This window comes from Balaenoptera ricei, chromosome 21 (genome assembly GCF_028023285.1).
Source record: "Balaenoptera ricei isolate mBalRic1 chromosome 21, mBalRic1.hap2, whole genome shotgun sequence".
NCBI lineage: Eukaryota > Metazoa > Chordata > Mammalia > Artiodactyla > Balaenopteridae > Balaenoptera > Balaenoptera ricei.
The window spans coordinates 28,258,081-28,275,367 of NC_082659.1; the positions used below are offsets into that span (position 1 = coordinate 28,258,081).

The window sequence follows — 17,287 nt, forward strand, 5'->3', positions numbered from 1 at the left end:
GAAAATTCCCTTTTATTCTCCCAACAGGATTAGACCTGCTAAGAGTAACTAGTGTTTCCTATCTGATAAATAAGGGGATTATAGCAATAAGTGCTGTCAGCATTTTTCTCATTTAAACAAATAAAGCTGACAAATGATGAAGTTCTGTGCTGCTCTGTTATGTTTAGTACATGCAGAGCAATTATTCATCCGTTGCCAACATTCGTCTCTCTACAACTCAACCATCCACAGCGTAGAAAGCTTATTAGCATTTCAGTTCCATAGTCATATTTTTATCTTCTGTAGGACTCTCCTCCATAACAAAGGCTGATAGTTATAATCGCACAATAATTTAAAGGGTTGGACTTTTCCGTGCCTATTAGTTACACAAGTTATCAGGTACAATGCTAGTCTTATTTATGAGATGCTATCTTCTATTTGCCTGGGATTTTTGTTCCCCTGTAGCATTTCCTGTGAATAAGTTAGCTGCCATCTCTTGAGATGGAGATATAGATGGTTATCTCTGTAACACTGTTGGATGAACTTCGTTGCAGGAGGGTGGGTGGAGGTGTCCTGAAATAGAGCCGTTTTAAATGGATGCTTCTCAAGTGTGGTTTCTCGTGTGTGTGTGTGTGTGTGTGTATATATATATATACACACACATACATTTTTACATGTATATATATATATTTATGCATATATATAATACATCACTAGAGAGAGCAATAGTGAAGATTTGCAAGAGAATATACTATTTAAAATTTTTATTTTAATCAAGTTATTTGTTATAGTGGAGAAAAGTATAATAGAGACAAAATATTTATGATTTCCCAAACGTTTTCCTAGAGGGGATGGTTTGACAAGGCTAAACACCTCACATTAGAAGAAAAAGGCCTAATCCAGAGAGACACTATACTTTTTTGGGGGGGGGGGGTGGGAATGGCGGTGGCGGGGGGTAGTGAAGTCACTTGTGGCCTTTTAAAGAAACCTGATACGCTGATGCTACCTGAAGCAAAATACACTGTGTTTGGATAATACTTGGTTGATATTCATTCTGCTTCTCCAAACCCATGGGGAACCTCTGTGAGGGACTTGAGACTGAGCCATCGTCATGCTGAAACCGTGACTTCAACAGTTTCCTTTCAGCTGTGTTTAGTCTGAATGAGAGGTTGCCAGACTTCCTGAGATGAATGGGGTGAGATCAATTTTGACCTTCGTGGTGGGGGTCTGTGGCCTACTGTTACGCTTTCCAAAACAATTGTGTGGTTGTCCATGTGTAATAACCGTGTTTTCAAGTGTTTGTATTTGATGCTCTGACATCTTAGGGTCTTGCTGACCCTGGAGGGACTGCCCTGCCCAGGGCTGATTAATTCCTAGAGATAGCAAACAGCTGGCCCAAGAGCATGCCTTTCATATGCAAACCAACCGATCCAGAGCTTTATCCCCAACCACTTCTTTCATCAAGCTCTTATACTGCTGACCCACATCCCCCTGCCCTAACCCAGTACCAGACAAGTAGGGACAGCTTTTCTGTCCCGGAGCCCACTGAAACGATGCAAACTTGCCAACTCTAAATCTTTTTACCCTGCCTCTCTGATTCCTTCCCGTGGAAACCACAATAAAGGCTCTTGCCCACATTTCCCCTTGCCCCCTCTGCCTCCTGACCCTGGTGCTTCCCCCTGTGGCCCTGGGTGCCTTTGCCTCTTGTTTCTAGGGATCTGTGAGTGTAAACTTATTCTTTCATGATGCGCATTTCTGTTTGAGTGTCTTACCTTAGCTCATTAAAACAGACCCCAGGTACCCTTAAAACACCGTGATGCCTGGATTAAATCATAGCACATTTTAAGGTTTGGATGGGGAACTCTCTGCTTTATAAATATGATGATCTTGAACCATTTTGAGATGGTATTTATCTTCATTTGCAGCCTAGAGAAAGCTGATGGGTTTAGATATTATAAGATGGAGAAAGTAAAAAAATAATATATATATACACACATGTATAAGTTGTGTGTGTATGTATATATATATATATATATATAAATTCCACATTACCGTGAACACATTTCTGACCTTCTAAGCTTATCATGCTTCTTCAGTGAGACCTGATTCCCACATGATTGGCGTATTTTGCTTCATAGGTCTCTCCATCACATGACAGGGGAGCTCAGACATATCAAAGTTACTCCACCTGGAACCTGAATGTGCTGATTTAGGGTTTTCTCTCCTCTCTTGCACTATTCAAAGTAGATCATCCACCATTTGTCTCAAATCAAAGCTGTGAAATATAAACCAAGTCCTCTTGTCTACAGCCTAGTTCCTTATTTTTGTTTATGCAGCCTAACTTTAAAATGTCCAATATGGGTGTCACCCTCCAGTCTGCTTTCTGTCCTCACAAACTTTTTTGTAATCTTACTTCCTTTTCCCTTTCCCTTCACCTGCCAGCTCCCCCTTCTCCTGGTCCTCTCATTCCCTCTTTTATTTAAGTGCAAATTTAAAAAAGCAGCCACAACAATAACAATAAAAACCCCTCTAAGGCTTCTTTCCTATTCGACGCAGGAGATGACTTTCAGGACTGTTACGTCTCTGACAGGTAAAAGGCATGCTTCTGCATTCTGCAGAAACAGAAGAAATGTGAATTATCAACTGTCATCAAGATGATTTTCTATATGCGGTACCTCCTACAAATTTAGGAAGTCTAACTCAGATTGTGTACGTGGTGATTGATGTGGCCATAAAACTCTCATCACACACTATAAATAACATGTTATTGATTGGGTAGAGGGGAATGTTTCCCCAGCCTGACTAATCCACCTCCGTTCTTGTTCTTTAAATCCTACCAGCACCCGGGATATAATCACATTCCACCTCCTCCACCAAGAGTCCCTGCCTCCTTTTGACTATACTGATGGTTCTGTCCCCTGAATTCCTTTTGAACGTAAAGGAAAAATCATAGTTATGCACCTAATTTTTCCTTAAATGTTCCATGCATTAGTCTTATTTCCATAATTATGTATAAGTACTTAAAGTACCAGGACAGAGTCGAATTTTTATGAGGGACCTGTGCAAAGTGCTGGTTTGGGTGTAAAACAGATCTAGCTTCAAACCCTGGATCTTGCATTTACAGGCTGTGTGATTATTGACAAATGACTCTCTAAGTCAGTTCTCTTTTCTGTAAAGTGGGGATACAGTAGCCTCTGCTACGTCAGGGCACTGCGGAAATGTAAAGAGGGAATAGGCTAAAGGCTTATCATGATGCTCGGCACTTAGTGGAGTTCAGTAAGCATCGCCTCCTTCTCCCATGCTGCCTGTCTCAGGGCAGGGCACAGCCTCGGCAGGTGCCCATTAGCTGGAGAGAGCATGCTGATTACAAAGGCTGCTCCCCTGTTTGTGGTGATTTAACTGATCCTGGTGAGGAGGGCGTCCTTTCCTCCTTGGCACTTTATGTGAGGTGGCTATCCTTCCCAAAGAAAGAAAGGCTGATAGTCCATGGCTGGAGGTTTGGAAGAAACTCAAACTCCTCAGTAAGAAACACCAGGCAAATTTTTTAACTATTAGATGGGAATGCAAAGATGTAGTAATTAAACGAAGACCTTGACCTTGTCATTTCTTACCTCACTTCCCAGATGTAGCCTTAACCCCTCTTTCTGTGAAAGCCTCTCTTTTCTTCACCCCCTCATTCTCTTGCTCCAGGGACCTTCCTGGGTTTTCAAGGCTTCAAGACCAACTTAGTTCAACTTGCCTGCATCCCATTTGTTGTCGGGAGTTTTTGGCTTTTCCTTGGATTCCCAGCTGTTCACCCGTCCCATGCATGTTTGCTGTCCCCTCGTTATTCTAAGCCACTCGTCTATAGTAACCCTCTCCTGCTGCCATACCCAGGGGTGGGAGCACTTCGAAGCACTTGGAACTATGTCCCTGGGGTTGGTTTGTTGAGGACTGTTTAGCCTCTAGAATCCCAGAAATTAATTTGGTGCTACTTTCTTCATGGTAGATTTTACACCAAGAAAGACAAAGAGGGGGGAAGCGGTGGGGAGAGATAAATTGGGAGATGGGGATTGACATATACACGCTACTATATATAAATAGATAACTAATGAGGACCTGCTGTAGAGCACAGGGAACTCTTCTCCGTACTCTGTAATGACCTATATGGGAAACGAATTTTAAAAAGAGTGGATGTATGTATATGTATACCTGATTCACTTTGCTGTACAGCAGAAACTAACACAACATTGTAAATCAACTATACTCCAATAAAAATTCAAGAAAAAACAAACAGAACAAAAAATATAAGAGCTAAAAAAGAAGACAGAGAAAGCATGGTGTCAAGGTACTGTGAAAACGATTCTATTGTATGGGAACCACATTGGCCGATGATACTTTACACTTGTTCTTTCCAGCCTACTCAGCTGTTGGAATTTAATTAGCCGTAATATATTATTGTCAAAGTAATTAAAACTTCACCTTGATTAAAACCAGAATGGTTTCATTAACAGGAAGAGGTTGGGCTGGCCTTAACTTTCCGTTTGAGAAATACACCAGCCTCAGTGGATTGGTTCTATCTCCTCTGCAGGCTTGAAGGTCCGGGAGGTGTTTATCAACGTCACCAGGCAGCAGGTAGAAGACTTCCACGGGCCCGAGGACTATTGGTGCCAGTGCGTCGCCTGGAGCCACCTGGGGACCTCCAAGAGCAGGAAGGCCTCCGTGCGCATAGCCTGTGAGTATATTCTGGGTGACCTTCTTGTACTGTAGGAGCACAGACTAGCCTTGCATAGAGCCGAAGAGCACTTGGACAGGCCAGGTGCTTCTGCAGAACAGGGATGAGAGGCTAGCAAGACACCAGTAGAAATGTCTCCACCTCTACTCAATGCACTCTTTTAAAATTGTATTTTAAACGTTTGATAATTTCCCCTAGAAAAGACAATCAGCAAATCAGTTGGGCTAAGAGATTCTGCCTAGGTTGCCAGAACGCAGGTGCCTCCACAATACCAGGAAAAATGGTTTCCGAAAAAGAAAAAAAAAAAAACCCACGCAAATGGATTCTGCTGTTCATCATGAATGACACAGTTCAAGGGGCGTTGATGAGAAAAGTTGAGCAGTGACTGTTTACTGTACTTTGCCAGCAAATCTGTGGAAATAAGACATTAAAGATTAAGGGAGTTTTATAGCCTCCTGTTAAACCTCCTTCCTCTGAATCTTAAAACATGGAAATGGGCTTTAAAACTGCATTTTTTTGACCCAAGTAGGACTGAAAAAAAAAAAGATGCTTGAGGGGAAAAAAAAAAAAAAGAAAGAAGATTGCCTTTCAGGAGAGTCTAAGATTTCTTTATCATGTTTCAGCATCAGCGTTTTTATCATCTCAAACATGTTTAGAAATACACCAACTTCCTTTCTCCTCCTTAAATGTATCTTACCCACCCCATGGGTCCCCATAAAATCTCCTTTGTGAGCCCAGGAGTGTTACCCCTCCCCCAACAAAGAGATGGAGGGCAGAGATGGTTATTGTTTTCTTTTTTTTTTAATGCTGCTTTTGAGAAGGCCGTGAAGAATACAGGACAAGGGGGATTTATTTAGGACTCAAGGAATTCTTTGTAGCAGATGTTGATGGTTTAGGGATTAAGAATAGGAGTGAATTGCTCTTTGCAGAGACGTTTATGTTTCTTGGGAAATGAAATCTCCTTGTCAGCATATGCATTTCACCTTCCTTATCCTGGTGATCTGGGAGGCTCTTTCCTGGCTGTTGACTGGGTCCTAGGAGACCAAGGAGGACCTTGCAAGCTGTGCTCTTGATGTTAAGAGCCATGGGAAATATTTTTCCTATTGTTATTTAGTTAATTTTAGCCCACAGATACTTTCTGACAGGTCAGTTGAGAAAGGGAATGTGTTTGATTTTATTCTTCCTTAACAAGTCCAGCTTTGTGCTCCTGGCATGGCCTCGCCCAGGCTAGCCGAGGTATTGTATTGTAACATCTTATGGATAAACCTCAACAAACTTTTTGGCCAACCCAGTATTTGATCCTGGTCAGGGTGAGGCAGATTATCCTCTGGATCCTGAAGAAAGGAGAGGCAAAACCGCGTAGGGAATTTCAACACAAGTTCCCTTGATTTCCTTCTCCTCAGTGTCACTTTCCCCTTCCTCTTTTTCCTCTACTTCTTTGAGCCCCACATGACCTATTCTATGAATTCCTACAAATAGCACCTCATTAATCTGTCCGTCTCCAGTCTCTGTCATCTCCATACTTGCTCACTTCATTCCTGACTGTCACGTGCCTGCTAGAAACCTCCAGAGGTTTTCCCCCTGCTTATAAAGTTTGGCAAAGAATGGCTCAGACCCATTTTGTTAACTTCCCATAGGCTTTGATCGTGTACACTCTATTTCATCCTTCTAAACACTTGAATGTTCTGTGTTTCACCCTCACTTCTCTGCCATGCGCTTTTGCTCCTAGAGTTTCCAGTTTGATAAATGTGTACCCTGGGGGCTGAGAACCCAGATACTGAAGTCCTGTTGGTTTCCAGTTCCTAAATCCACTACTTAGTGTTGTGATGGTGGACAATCGATTCATCTCTGTGTCTTCATATTATGATAAAAGAGTGCTGACTTCATAATTATTGGAAGAGTCAGAAGTATTGATAACTATAAAGTGTTTAAAACCACACCTAACACGGTGTTAACTCTTATCAATCATTGGCTATTATTTTATGACATACTTGATCCTCTGTAGCCCAAGCAACATTCACCAGTAAGTGTGTTAATACTTAAACTAATTGAACTGAATTACATTTCGAGTGCCTTAGTGATTTTTCTGTGGCTCATGGATATATAGACTCTAAAAGTCCATTCTAGGCCAGCCCTACGTATCCAACTCTCCCAAGTATGATAGGATCACAGAATGTTTTAAAAAAAAGTGGAAAACACTTTTCTATCACTTCCTACTTTTTTAGAGTCAGCTGATACTTTTGTGGTACTAATCTTGCAGATCTCTTCAGGGATTAAAAAAATCGTTTTGTCATTCTTATGTATGATATGCACATCTGAATATGATAAAGATGTGATTTTTAAATTAAAAAAAAAGAATATCCTTAAAGCCTGTATTATGCAGTTAGCTTAATATAATCTCTAATATTTACAATATATTTTTAATCTCTTTCTATGTAGCAAGTGACAGAGTCTATTTAAAATTATTTATGCAAGTCAAGACATAATTTGTCATTAAATATTGCATTTGACTTGAGGACCAGTATACATTAAAACGTACACTGAAATTTAACTATGTTTATTGGCATCGAAAGTGGAGAGGAAAAACTGCCTTTAGGACCTTGCTTGGAATTCTTTTGATTTGCTTGCAGGAGGGAAAAAAAAACACCACTTCTTATTTTTGTATAACTTTCATGTTTTCTTGAAATAAGAGATTTTTCGCTGCTATTTGCAAGCACTTCCCAGCAAATAACACATTGCACATGAGGATAGCTTTTATTCCCAATAAATGAAAAGCCAAATTGGACATAATTGTCACGATATTTCTGCTTTTTAAGATTGGTGTTTGAAGTGCTAAAGACATCTTCATGTGCTAAATAAGGATTTTGATATATGAATGTAGCTTACGAATCTGACAGTTATCGTGAGGGGACTTTGCAAAATTAGTATCATTTTTATATGATTCATTAAATTACTGTAGTTCAACATCAGAGCTCCTTATGCTTACTGCATTTAACCAGTGATCCATTAACAATTTAACAATTTCAGAACTGCAGCGGGCAAAACCTTCATGGCATCTGGGCCATCAGCTGAGGGATGTCTTGTCATGATCATGTTAGCTCATCTCTATAAAAACACCAGGAAGCTCGCTGGCATGGTATCGCTCAGAGATCATTCGATTTTAAAGGGAAACAGTATAGACACAGTTATTTTATTTATGTCACTCATTTTTATTGAAATGGACCCACCTGGAGTATCAGTTAACTATGCAGATTCCTGGCTTCTACCCCAGACCTGAGGAAGGACCAGGGAAGCTGTGTTTGTATGAAGTTATCCAGGTGAGTCTATGATCAGGTATCTTTGGGACAGCTTGGCCAGGAGCAGTGTTTCTCAAATTTTAACATGTATGCAAATCAACTGGGTTCCGATTGAAATGTAGATGATTCAGTTAAAATGATTTGGTGTGTCCAGTCCAAGGTCCGAGGTTCTGTCATGTCTAAGGGTTCCCGGATGATGCGGATGCTGCCAGTTGTGGGCCCTACTTTGAGTAGCAAGACCCTTAGAACACCTTTAGGAGGCACTATTTGGGAAATACGGATTTAACCCCTAGCTCCAGTGTCATCATTAATAGCTGAGAAAGTGATACTCAGAAAGGGTAGGTGGCTTGACCAGAGGTCCCCCAGCAGACATGGAACCAGATCTTATATTCATCCATTCACCCTCCCTGGGTGCTCTTGCTACCAAGCCGTGTTGATTGCTTTCTATTAAATGGGAGTTTGAGAACCATCATAGAAAGATAAGTTCATGTGCCTTTGAGCGTTTCCTTGAGGAAAGCAGTGATGGCTTTCCTATTCTGTTTCTGAAGAAATTGAGTTCCTCCACGTGGTCAAGTTATTATATATATATACACATATACATACACATATATATAATACATATGTATAATATATATACTTTATATCTATGTTATTATATATTATATATATATATAATATATATTTTTATATATAAGTCATGACTCATTGCTGCCTTAGTGGCCACAAAAAAATCAGTACAGATTTTGTTGTGGTAGCCAAAGTGCCTGTCATCTTAAACCATTTTCTTTTCCTTAATAATTCCACCCTGTGTCGGAGAGATGCTGGCTGCCCATCCAATCGCCTGGGCTGGAAATAGCTGAGGCTCCATTTCAAAGTGATTTTCTGGAGGTAAAATAAATAAATAAAGCAACCCACATTCACCCCCAACAAGCTGGCAGAAGTCCATGTGCAGGGAGTGGCTCCCACAGGCCTCCTCTCGTTTGTCTGATTCAGTCACACTGGAGGAAGTCGGGCTGCTCTGGCATCTGTTATTTCTGCCGCTGGACAAAAGGAGGAATATTCAGTTATTCGTAGTTGTTTATTCTCATGGGTGAACATTTGGCTGCTTAGCTGTTGCCGTTTTTCCCTCTTCTTCATCTGAGTACAAAATGTTTGGCCTCTATCATCACCCCTTGGTCGGGCAAACTCTTTTTTTTTTTTTTAATAAATTTATTTATTTATTTGTTCATTTATTTATGGCTATGTTAGGTCTTCGTTGCTGTGCACGGGCTTCTCATTGTCGTGGCTTCTCTTGTTGTGGAGCACGGGCTCTAGGCGCACGGGCTTCAGTAGTTGTGGCACGAGGGCTCAGTAGTTGTGGCTCGCGGGCTCTAGAGGGCAGACTCAGTAGTTGTGGCGCACGGGCTAAGTTGCTCCGCGGCATGTGGGATCTTCCCGGACCAGGGCTCGAACACGTGTCCCCTGCGTTGGCAGGCAGATTCTTAACCGCTGCGCCACCAGGGAAGTCCCCGGCAAACTCTTCTTAACACCTGAGCCTTTTCTTCAATACGGGAGTTGGGGTTGGGGGGATGAGGGAAACCTTGGACTGTTATAGTCACATAGCAAGTTGGCCACTTGGGATAAAACGCAGCAGGAACCCATTGTTCTGCTGATTTTTTAAGAAAAGGAATCTATAAAACATGATGCATCCTGAATATAATTTAAATAGATGGCTTATTTGAGACACTCCTAAAATATCATACAGTCGTGCCAAGAATGAGTGAAGAACTTAGAGAATCTCATTTAAAAGCTATGAAACTCCCTACCTAATTACAGGCCCATAGCGAAAACAGTATTATTTTAATTTGCTTTGGTTGGGGAGGGCAGTATCTTTTTTGAGAACTTAGAGGAGATATCCACCTAGACCTCAGTTATGGATCTTGGCTTCATGGCTTTGATAAATAGTTTCACCTGTTAAAAACTCTCCATAGCCCCCTGTTGATGGCAAAGTTAAATGTAAAAACAAACATCGGCACGTCTGTCTGGTGTTCAGTCAGCCTTAACCTCCGTTTTCCGTCTTATTACCCATTATATCTGTACAAGCGTGCTGGGCTCAAGCTGAGTTAGGACAGCTTAGATTCTGGGACATGGACTTTTCTTCTTCCTTGATGTGTTCATATACTTTCTTCTTCCTGGAGTGTATTCCCAGCCGCATCTCGCACTCCCGCCTTTCCCCACCTAATTCCTACATCCAGGGTCTGTTGTGGATACTGTTTCCTTTATGAAACCTAGTTTAGCAAATCCCTTAATACTAATTGACCTCAGCAGCCTGACGTACCAACTGAGCCCTTAGAAAAAGGTCCCCTCCAGCATCTCCAGCTTCCAAATTGATAAAACCTAAATATCCACCTTTGAGCTCTCCTAGCATTTCTTTAGCGCTTCTCCCATGGTACTTATCATTTTCCCAGAATCATGGTTATCTTGAAGTTATTTGTGGATTGATTTTCCCTTGTTAGATGGTAACCTGCTTTAAGATTCCGTTGCATTACTCTCATTGTCTCGACCTCTGAGCCTAGTAGGAAGCCTTATCTATCACCTTTGTATTATAGATGTTTGTTTGGTTTGAAAGGCAACCCTATCAGTGCTGGATATGGTTCTGTGAAAGGGCATTTGTGAGCTGTGTGTCATGATTGTGCCATGGGACTAACATGGCAACTGGCTTTTTGGCCAATCCATAGCTCACAAGGATGCTGTTATTACAAGGACCGTCTTTGTCCTCCCTGGCTTGCGTGGTACTCCTAATGTTTACTGCAATAAAGAAGAGGTCTGAAGGGAATCGGGACTAGGTGAGTCATCACAGCCCTGCCAAGTGCAGCATGTGGCCCTGAAAGCCCCCAAGGCCTCCAGCTGTATCTGCACTTTTCCCTTCCTTCCTTTTCAGAACATGGAATTTGTTCAGAGGTTATGGAAAATATGTTATGACCAATTCTCAGCACCTGGTAGCAATTGCACAAAAGTTTAAAATCCTTCTTCCTCTTCTCTTGGAAGAATGTGGCCAGAGTGAAGAGAAAATAAAATACTGTCTACTTGGCCAAAGGTTGATCTTTCTTCCCTTTGGACTGAAATTAACTTCTGTGAATATTACTGAGAGATCTGAGAGTCCAGGCCTCCTGATGGAATTGCACACTACACAGGAGCATCTAGCCAAGGAAGGGGATTGGTGTTGAAATGCAGCCCGCATTCCACTAGGCAGGAATGCCCCCCAGAACATGGCTACAACCACATGAGAGGTAGGGGCTGGTTTTTCTTGCTGCTGTTTTATAGCCAAGACCTGTGTTCTCACAGGCGTCCGGTTTACACAGAGGTGCCACATAGGTTGGTGGCAGCAGAACAGGGTACAGAATTTGTGGTACTGAGTGCAAAATGAAAACCGTAATTCGAAGACACATGAACCCCAGTGTTTATTGCAGCACTATCTACAATAGCCAGGTCATGGAAACAACCTAAATGTCCATCAACAGATGAATGGATAAAGATGTAGTACATATATACAATGGAATATTACTCAGCCATAAAAAGGAATGAAATTGGGTCATTTGTAGAGATGTGGGTGGACCTAGAGTCTGTCATACAGAGTGAAGTAAGTCAGAAAGAGAAAAACAAATTCCGTATATTAACACATATATATGCGGAATCTAGAAAAATAGTACAGATGAACCTATTTCCAGGGCAGGAAGAGAGATTCAGATGTAGAGAACGGACGTGTGGACATAGGAGGGGAAGGGGCGGGTAGGATGAATTGGGAGATTAGGTTTGGTATAAATACACTAGTATGTGTAAAATAGATAGCTAGTGGGAACCTGCGGGATAGCACAGGGAGCTCAGCTCTGTGCTCTGTGATGACCTAGATGTGTGGGGTGTGGGGGAATAGGAGGGAGGTCCAAGAGGGAGGGGATATATGTATGCATATAGCTGATTCACTTCATTGTACGGCAGAAACTAACGCAACACTGTAAAGCAATTATACTCCAATAGAAAAAAAAAAGAAAAGAAAATGTGGGTCCCCTTGTTCAAAAATTAAGCATTTCAAGACATCAGTATTAGACCATTAAATCAAGCATGGGGCCCCGTGTGACCATACTGGTCCCACACCCATGAAGGTGGCCATAATGGCAGTAATGGTGATTCAAGAAATCACTTTATATGTGTAGTGCTACTATAAAAAGGAAATAATCGGCCTAGAAAGGCTAGAGACATATTCAAATTGATTCCACACGGAATTAGAGACAAGATTATTCTGTTTTTCCTCCAAAGCCAGAGGCAGTATCACGGGAGCTAAGTTTTAAGATGGCATATTTGGGGTCAAGCTGGCAACTAGAAATGCCCATTATGGAACATTATTTCTATGGCCACATTCTCCTGCAATCTGTACAGAGGCAAGCAAGGGATATATGTCTGGTGGTGGTGATACTGAAGAAGGAATTACTGCATTGGGTGAGTAGGTGACTAATAGGGTTTTCTTTAAAAAGTTATTTTGACATAATTCAGACTTGCAAAAAAGTTGCAATATAGTACCAAAAAATTCCCTTAAGCCCTTTACTGACAATCTTCAAATGTTAACGTTTGACCGTATTCGCTTCGGCATCGTCTCTTTCTGTGTTTATCAGTATATGTATTTGTAGACAATTACGGTTTATTTTTTGACTTGTTTAAGATTAAGTTGCAGACATGATGCTTCCTTTCCCCTAAATACTTTATGGTGTATGTTTTTTAAAGACATATCTTCTGACATTACTGTAGTATATTTATCAAGAAATTAACATTGATACAATTCTGTTATCCAATCTAAAGACCTTATTCATCTTTCATCAATTGTTCAGTAAAGTCCTTTATAACAGTAACAAATCCTAGATCATGGCTTACATTCAGTTGAGAGATCTCTTTAGCCTTCTTTAATCCAAATAATTGCTTGGTCTTCCCTTATTGTTCATTACATTGAATTTTTCAAGTGTAAAGTCAGTTATTTTATATAATGTTCCTCAAGTTGAACATGTAAAAAGGAAATAGCAGTCACCTAGAAGGGGCTGCCACTGGTCAAAGAGATCATCGTAATGGTTGTAACTCATTAAATAAGAATCCATGAATCTACACTGGTATATTTTTTAAATGAATATTAAAATAAATGGAGGTTTCGAAAGAGAAAGCTCTTCCTTACAATAAATGAATAAATGTAGAAGGAATGATGGAAATGGAAAATTATTTAGCATCTATCGTAAAGTTAATTAAGACAAGTGTCATTGGATGCTAAAACCAGTGGCTGAAAGTTTTAGGAGTAACAAGATGTTTACAGGATCGCAGAGTATCTCTTCACAAGATACTGACGAATTACAAAGGGGGAGTTAGTAATTTAGCAGTAGAGAATCCTGCCATATACCACCTTAATCAACTGGTCACAGTTGACATCACCAGCAATGGGACAAATCCACAAATTACTCCTGATGGGATAGAATGAGAAGATAGCATCACTTCAATGATATTCCTTCCAAATATAGTTCATCTGTATTTAACCATAGGAAAACATTGGACAAGCCTAAAATGAGGACCATTTTACATAATTGGTCATTTTTAAACTACACACGTCTTTCAAAATGCCAGCCTGGTGTAGGCACACTGCTGGGGTGTTCTGTGGATATAAGAATCCATAAGCTAGACAAGCTACCTCTTTTTGAAAATCAGTGGTATTCCCTTTGAGGTCAGTAACATATAAACATGAACACAATTACGGAAAAAAATTTTCTTGAATTGTGAAGATGCAACTTGAAACGTCAAAGCCATTTTGTGCATGCCACATCTTTTTAAGCTCCATCTATAAATGCCTTGGGGATATGAATTTATCCTCCTCTGCCAGTGGGGGCACTTCAGTAGAAAGTATGAGTAACACTGAACTATAAGAGATTGTGATTCTATGAACAGAGTAGGGTTATTTCTATGGAATTGGTATAAATTGTGCTACTTTGCTTAACGTGCACACAGTTGAGTACATCAGCCTTAAAGATGAGGACTGCTGGGTAGTAGTGCATTACTTTACAACATATCCTACAGTGGATGATGAAAAAATTCTCCAAATAATATTCCTTCATGTTATTGATTGCCAACTATTAGTTACTGAGAAGAATTTGTAGAAATATGGCCACCACCTTTTTAGGAAATCTCAGTTTATTCAATCTGCCATTCTTGTGAAATAAACCTTAAACTTCCTGGAAAATGGCCATTTCTCTAAAAACCTCAGTGGAAGTTTAACAGGAAGAGGATATAGATTTTACTTCAATTCAGCTCTCATTTTCTCCACCGAAGAAACCTTCTGACAGATAATATGAGCAGACGGTAAGCAAACAAAACAAAATGAAAAAACCCAAAACAGGAATACAACGTATCTTTGTTCATCTTTGAGGACGTTTTGAGCCTAGTGATATTATTCTTAAATTAGTTTAATATCCCTCTACCAGGATAAGTAAGGACAAGGGTATGCATTCTAGAAACTTGTTAAGTGTCAAAGAAATGCTAACTAAGGTGTGGAAGTGCTGGACAGCCATGAATAATTGTCTACATGTTCTAGATAGCATAGCAATAAATAAAATCCCATCCTTTCCTTTGAAGAGTTTATACTCTGGTGAGAGGATAGACTTATCAAACAAGTTTTTTTGAGGGAGCACGGTTAGATAAGCACAGTCTGTTTCAGGAGCTCACCAGAGGTTCAACTTACGGATCCTCAAGGTCTGTGATATGCTTCCTGAGCTAATTCCTTAGGAAGAAAGAGGGTTAACTTAAAGACCCCATGTTCAGGTTAAGGAGAGAGTTTGAGTTGCAAGCACAGAAAGATGGGAACAGTATGGAAAAACTACATGGAACTATGTGGGAAAACAAGGAGATGGAGCTACCAGGGAGAAGAAGTAGGTCAGATTATAGAGGGTGTTTGAATTCTCTGCTAAGATTTAGATTTATTCAGGATGTGGTCTAGGGCCACTGAAGTGTCATAGCAGGGTGGTGATGTGGTCATATCTTCAAACCCTCACCCCACTTTCCCATTCAGCCACAGAGATTTAAAGGCAAGTAAAACTCAAGGCAAGGAAGCTTCATGCCAACCTGTGAAACTGCTGACGGGACTTGAACTTTTGCTGGGATGGTACATGTTAAAGGGGAAAGGGCAAATTGGAGATTCCAGGAAGGTGAAATTACCAAGGCTGTGTGGCTTCTTGCATGCAGAGGTGAGGAGAAGTGAGGTAGGGATTGAGGAATTACCCCACGTTTGGGGCTTTGTTGATTTTGGGCTAAAGTGACTGAATTAATGGTGATTTCATTAAATGAGGTTATGATTAGAGTAGAAGAAACTAGTGTGCAAAACAAGATACTGAGTTTGGTTTTTGATCATGTTATGTGGGAACTACCCATGGAACATTCAACGAACTCTTTTCATCATGCAGTTGTGTTTATGAGCCTAAAGCCCAGGGATCAGCATCAAACATTAGAATTGAAGGTCATTGGCAAGTAGGTAGTCATTAGGATAATAGATCTCCATCAGCAAGATAGGAGGATTTTATCTGAAATACTTAAGATGGTGTCAACTGAAAAAAATACACAACCTAAAAGTTGAGAGTTACGTTTTATTCAGCAGACTTTCTGAGGACTTTAGATAAATGCTGAGAAAAGTGTTCCGAAGAGCCAAGGGGGAAGCCAGGGGTATGTAGAAGTTTTTGCAACAAAAGACCAGGTAGTCGGAACATCAGAGGATTACTGTTAATAAAAGGAAACCAGATATTTCAAGTTAAGGAATTTAGCGCTTTTCTGTGTATGGGAAGATGCAAGAGTCTAGGCTTACTGAAATCATTCCTTTGATATGCACCTCGGCCCTCTGGGGCCAGTATCCTCTGTTTTCTCATCCTGAGTTTCCTTATCCTGAGTTTCCTCAGGTGCACCACTGGGGGTGGCTACAGCGGCTGACTGCCGGATGTGCTTGGCAGTGGGCAGCCCGTTTGTCTCCATCCTGAGTTCCCTCAGGGCTCACTGTCTGGGCAGCTGTAATGTGATGGCTTGATGGCTGCAACATCCTTTGTTTACTGATATGGCAGGCAATATTTTATTTCTCAGTGGTTTTCCACACTACACATTTTCTATCCTACCCCCCAGCACCCAAACTGCTGGGGAAGAGAAAGAGCAACAGACCATGAGTAGAATTCTGCATGTGGTTAAGGGGTGGGCAGAGGGGAGCCATTCAGAAAATTAAGGAGAAAAAAATTGAAGAGGGACTAGGAGATTGAAGAGAGTGGAGATTTGTTTGAAGGAATGAATGGTCCATGGTGTCAGTGTGATCACCAGGTTAAAATAAGAAGTGGGAAGAGTGGATTGATTTGCTTCCACTGACCGGAGCAAAGCAGTGTAATGAGAGGGTGATAGGAGGTAATGGTAGGTCTAGGAATCAGTGGAAGGTGAGAAAACAGAGATGGTATGGACACCCGTTTCCAAAAATTTGACAGAAGACAAAAAGTCTAGAGCACTAGCTGGAGTTAACCATTTGAGGAATGGATGGTATTTTAATACAAGCATGACAATTAAGATGGGCTCATTCTTTAAAATGAGAAGGAATAGGAACAGCAGAAAGAGTGAACAAGTAAAGGTCAGAAGAGCTGGGTTTGAGTTCTGGGCTCCACTGACTGTTACTGACCAGGGTTCTTGACCTCCTCAACCAGTAGAAATTGATCAGAGGCCAGACAAGAAATTCAGGCAAGGCTTTACTGGGGCCCCTGCTGCAGCAGTGGGGAGCAAAGGTAAGCGACAGGCTCCCTTGCTTGCTCTCACCGAGCCGGGGGCGAGCTGGTTCCTTATATGGGCTGAGGGTAGGGGTGGCTTAGTTGGTTTGCCCACCCCTTTGGCGATGTTGAGTGCAGGGGGCATGCGTAGTACCCTGCTTTTGCTCCCAGCTCTTCAGAAGTGGCAGTTGGGTTTTTTTGGTCTTTTTGTATCTTGTTGTCTATAATTTGCCTCAACTGCACGTGCACATGGTTATTTTTAGTCCCTTATAGTTTGTTTGTATTTTGTTGGTGGAGGAGGTATTTGTCCAGGTGCCAGCACTGCAGCAAAGCCTGTCTCATAATCAGCTTTGTGCTCTTGTAATAGCGTTTCCTAAAACTTGCAGCACAGGTGAAGCACACCGGGAGCTCTTTAAAAATTAAGGTTTACTGGGCTTTGCTCAAGACCTGTGGAATCATAATCTCTGGGAGTGGGGTCCAGGGGTGATTTTGCTGTCTTCTGTTTCTTCTCCTTC

The 17,287-nt window shown here is 41.1% G+C and overlaps 1 protein-coding gene across 4 annotated transcripts in view; it reads left to right on the forward strand.

Annotated features, from left to right (window-relative positions):
* Positions 1–17,287, forward strand: part of UNC5D (unc-5 netrin receptor D) — a 608,576-nt gene that overhangs the window by 358,617 nt on the left and 232,672 nt on the right. For all 4 annotated transcript variants that reach the window (XM_059909243.1, XM_059909244.1, XM_059909245.1 and 1 more), the window contains exon 3: positions 4,550–4,693. In XM_059909243.1, coding sequence (XP_059765226.1) covers positions 4,550–4,693 — 144 coding nt within the window. The remainder of the gene's footprint in view (positions 1–4,549; positions 4,694–17,287) is intronic.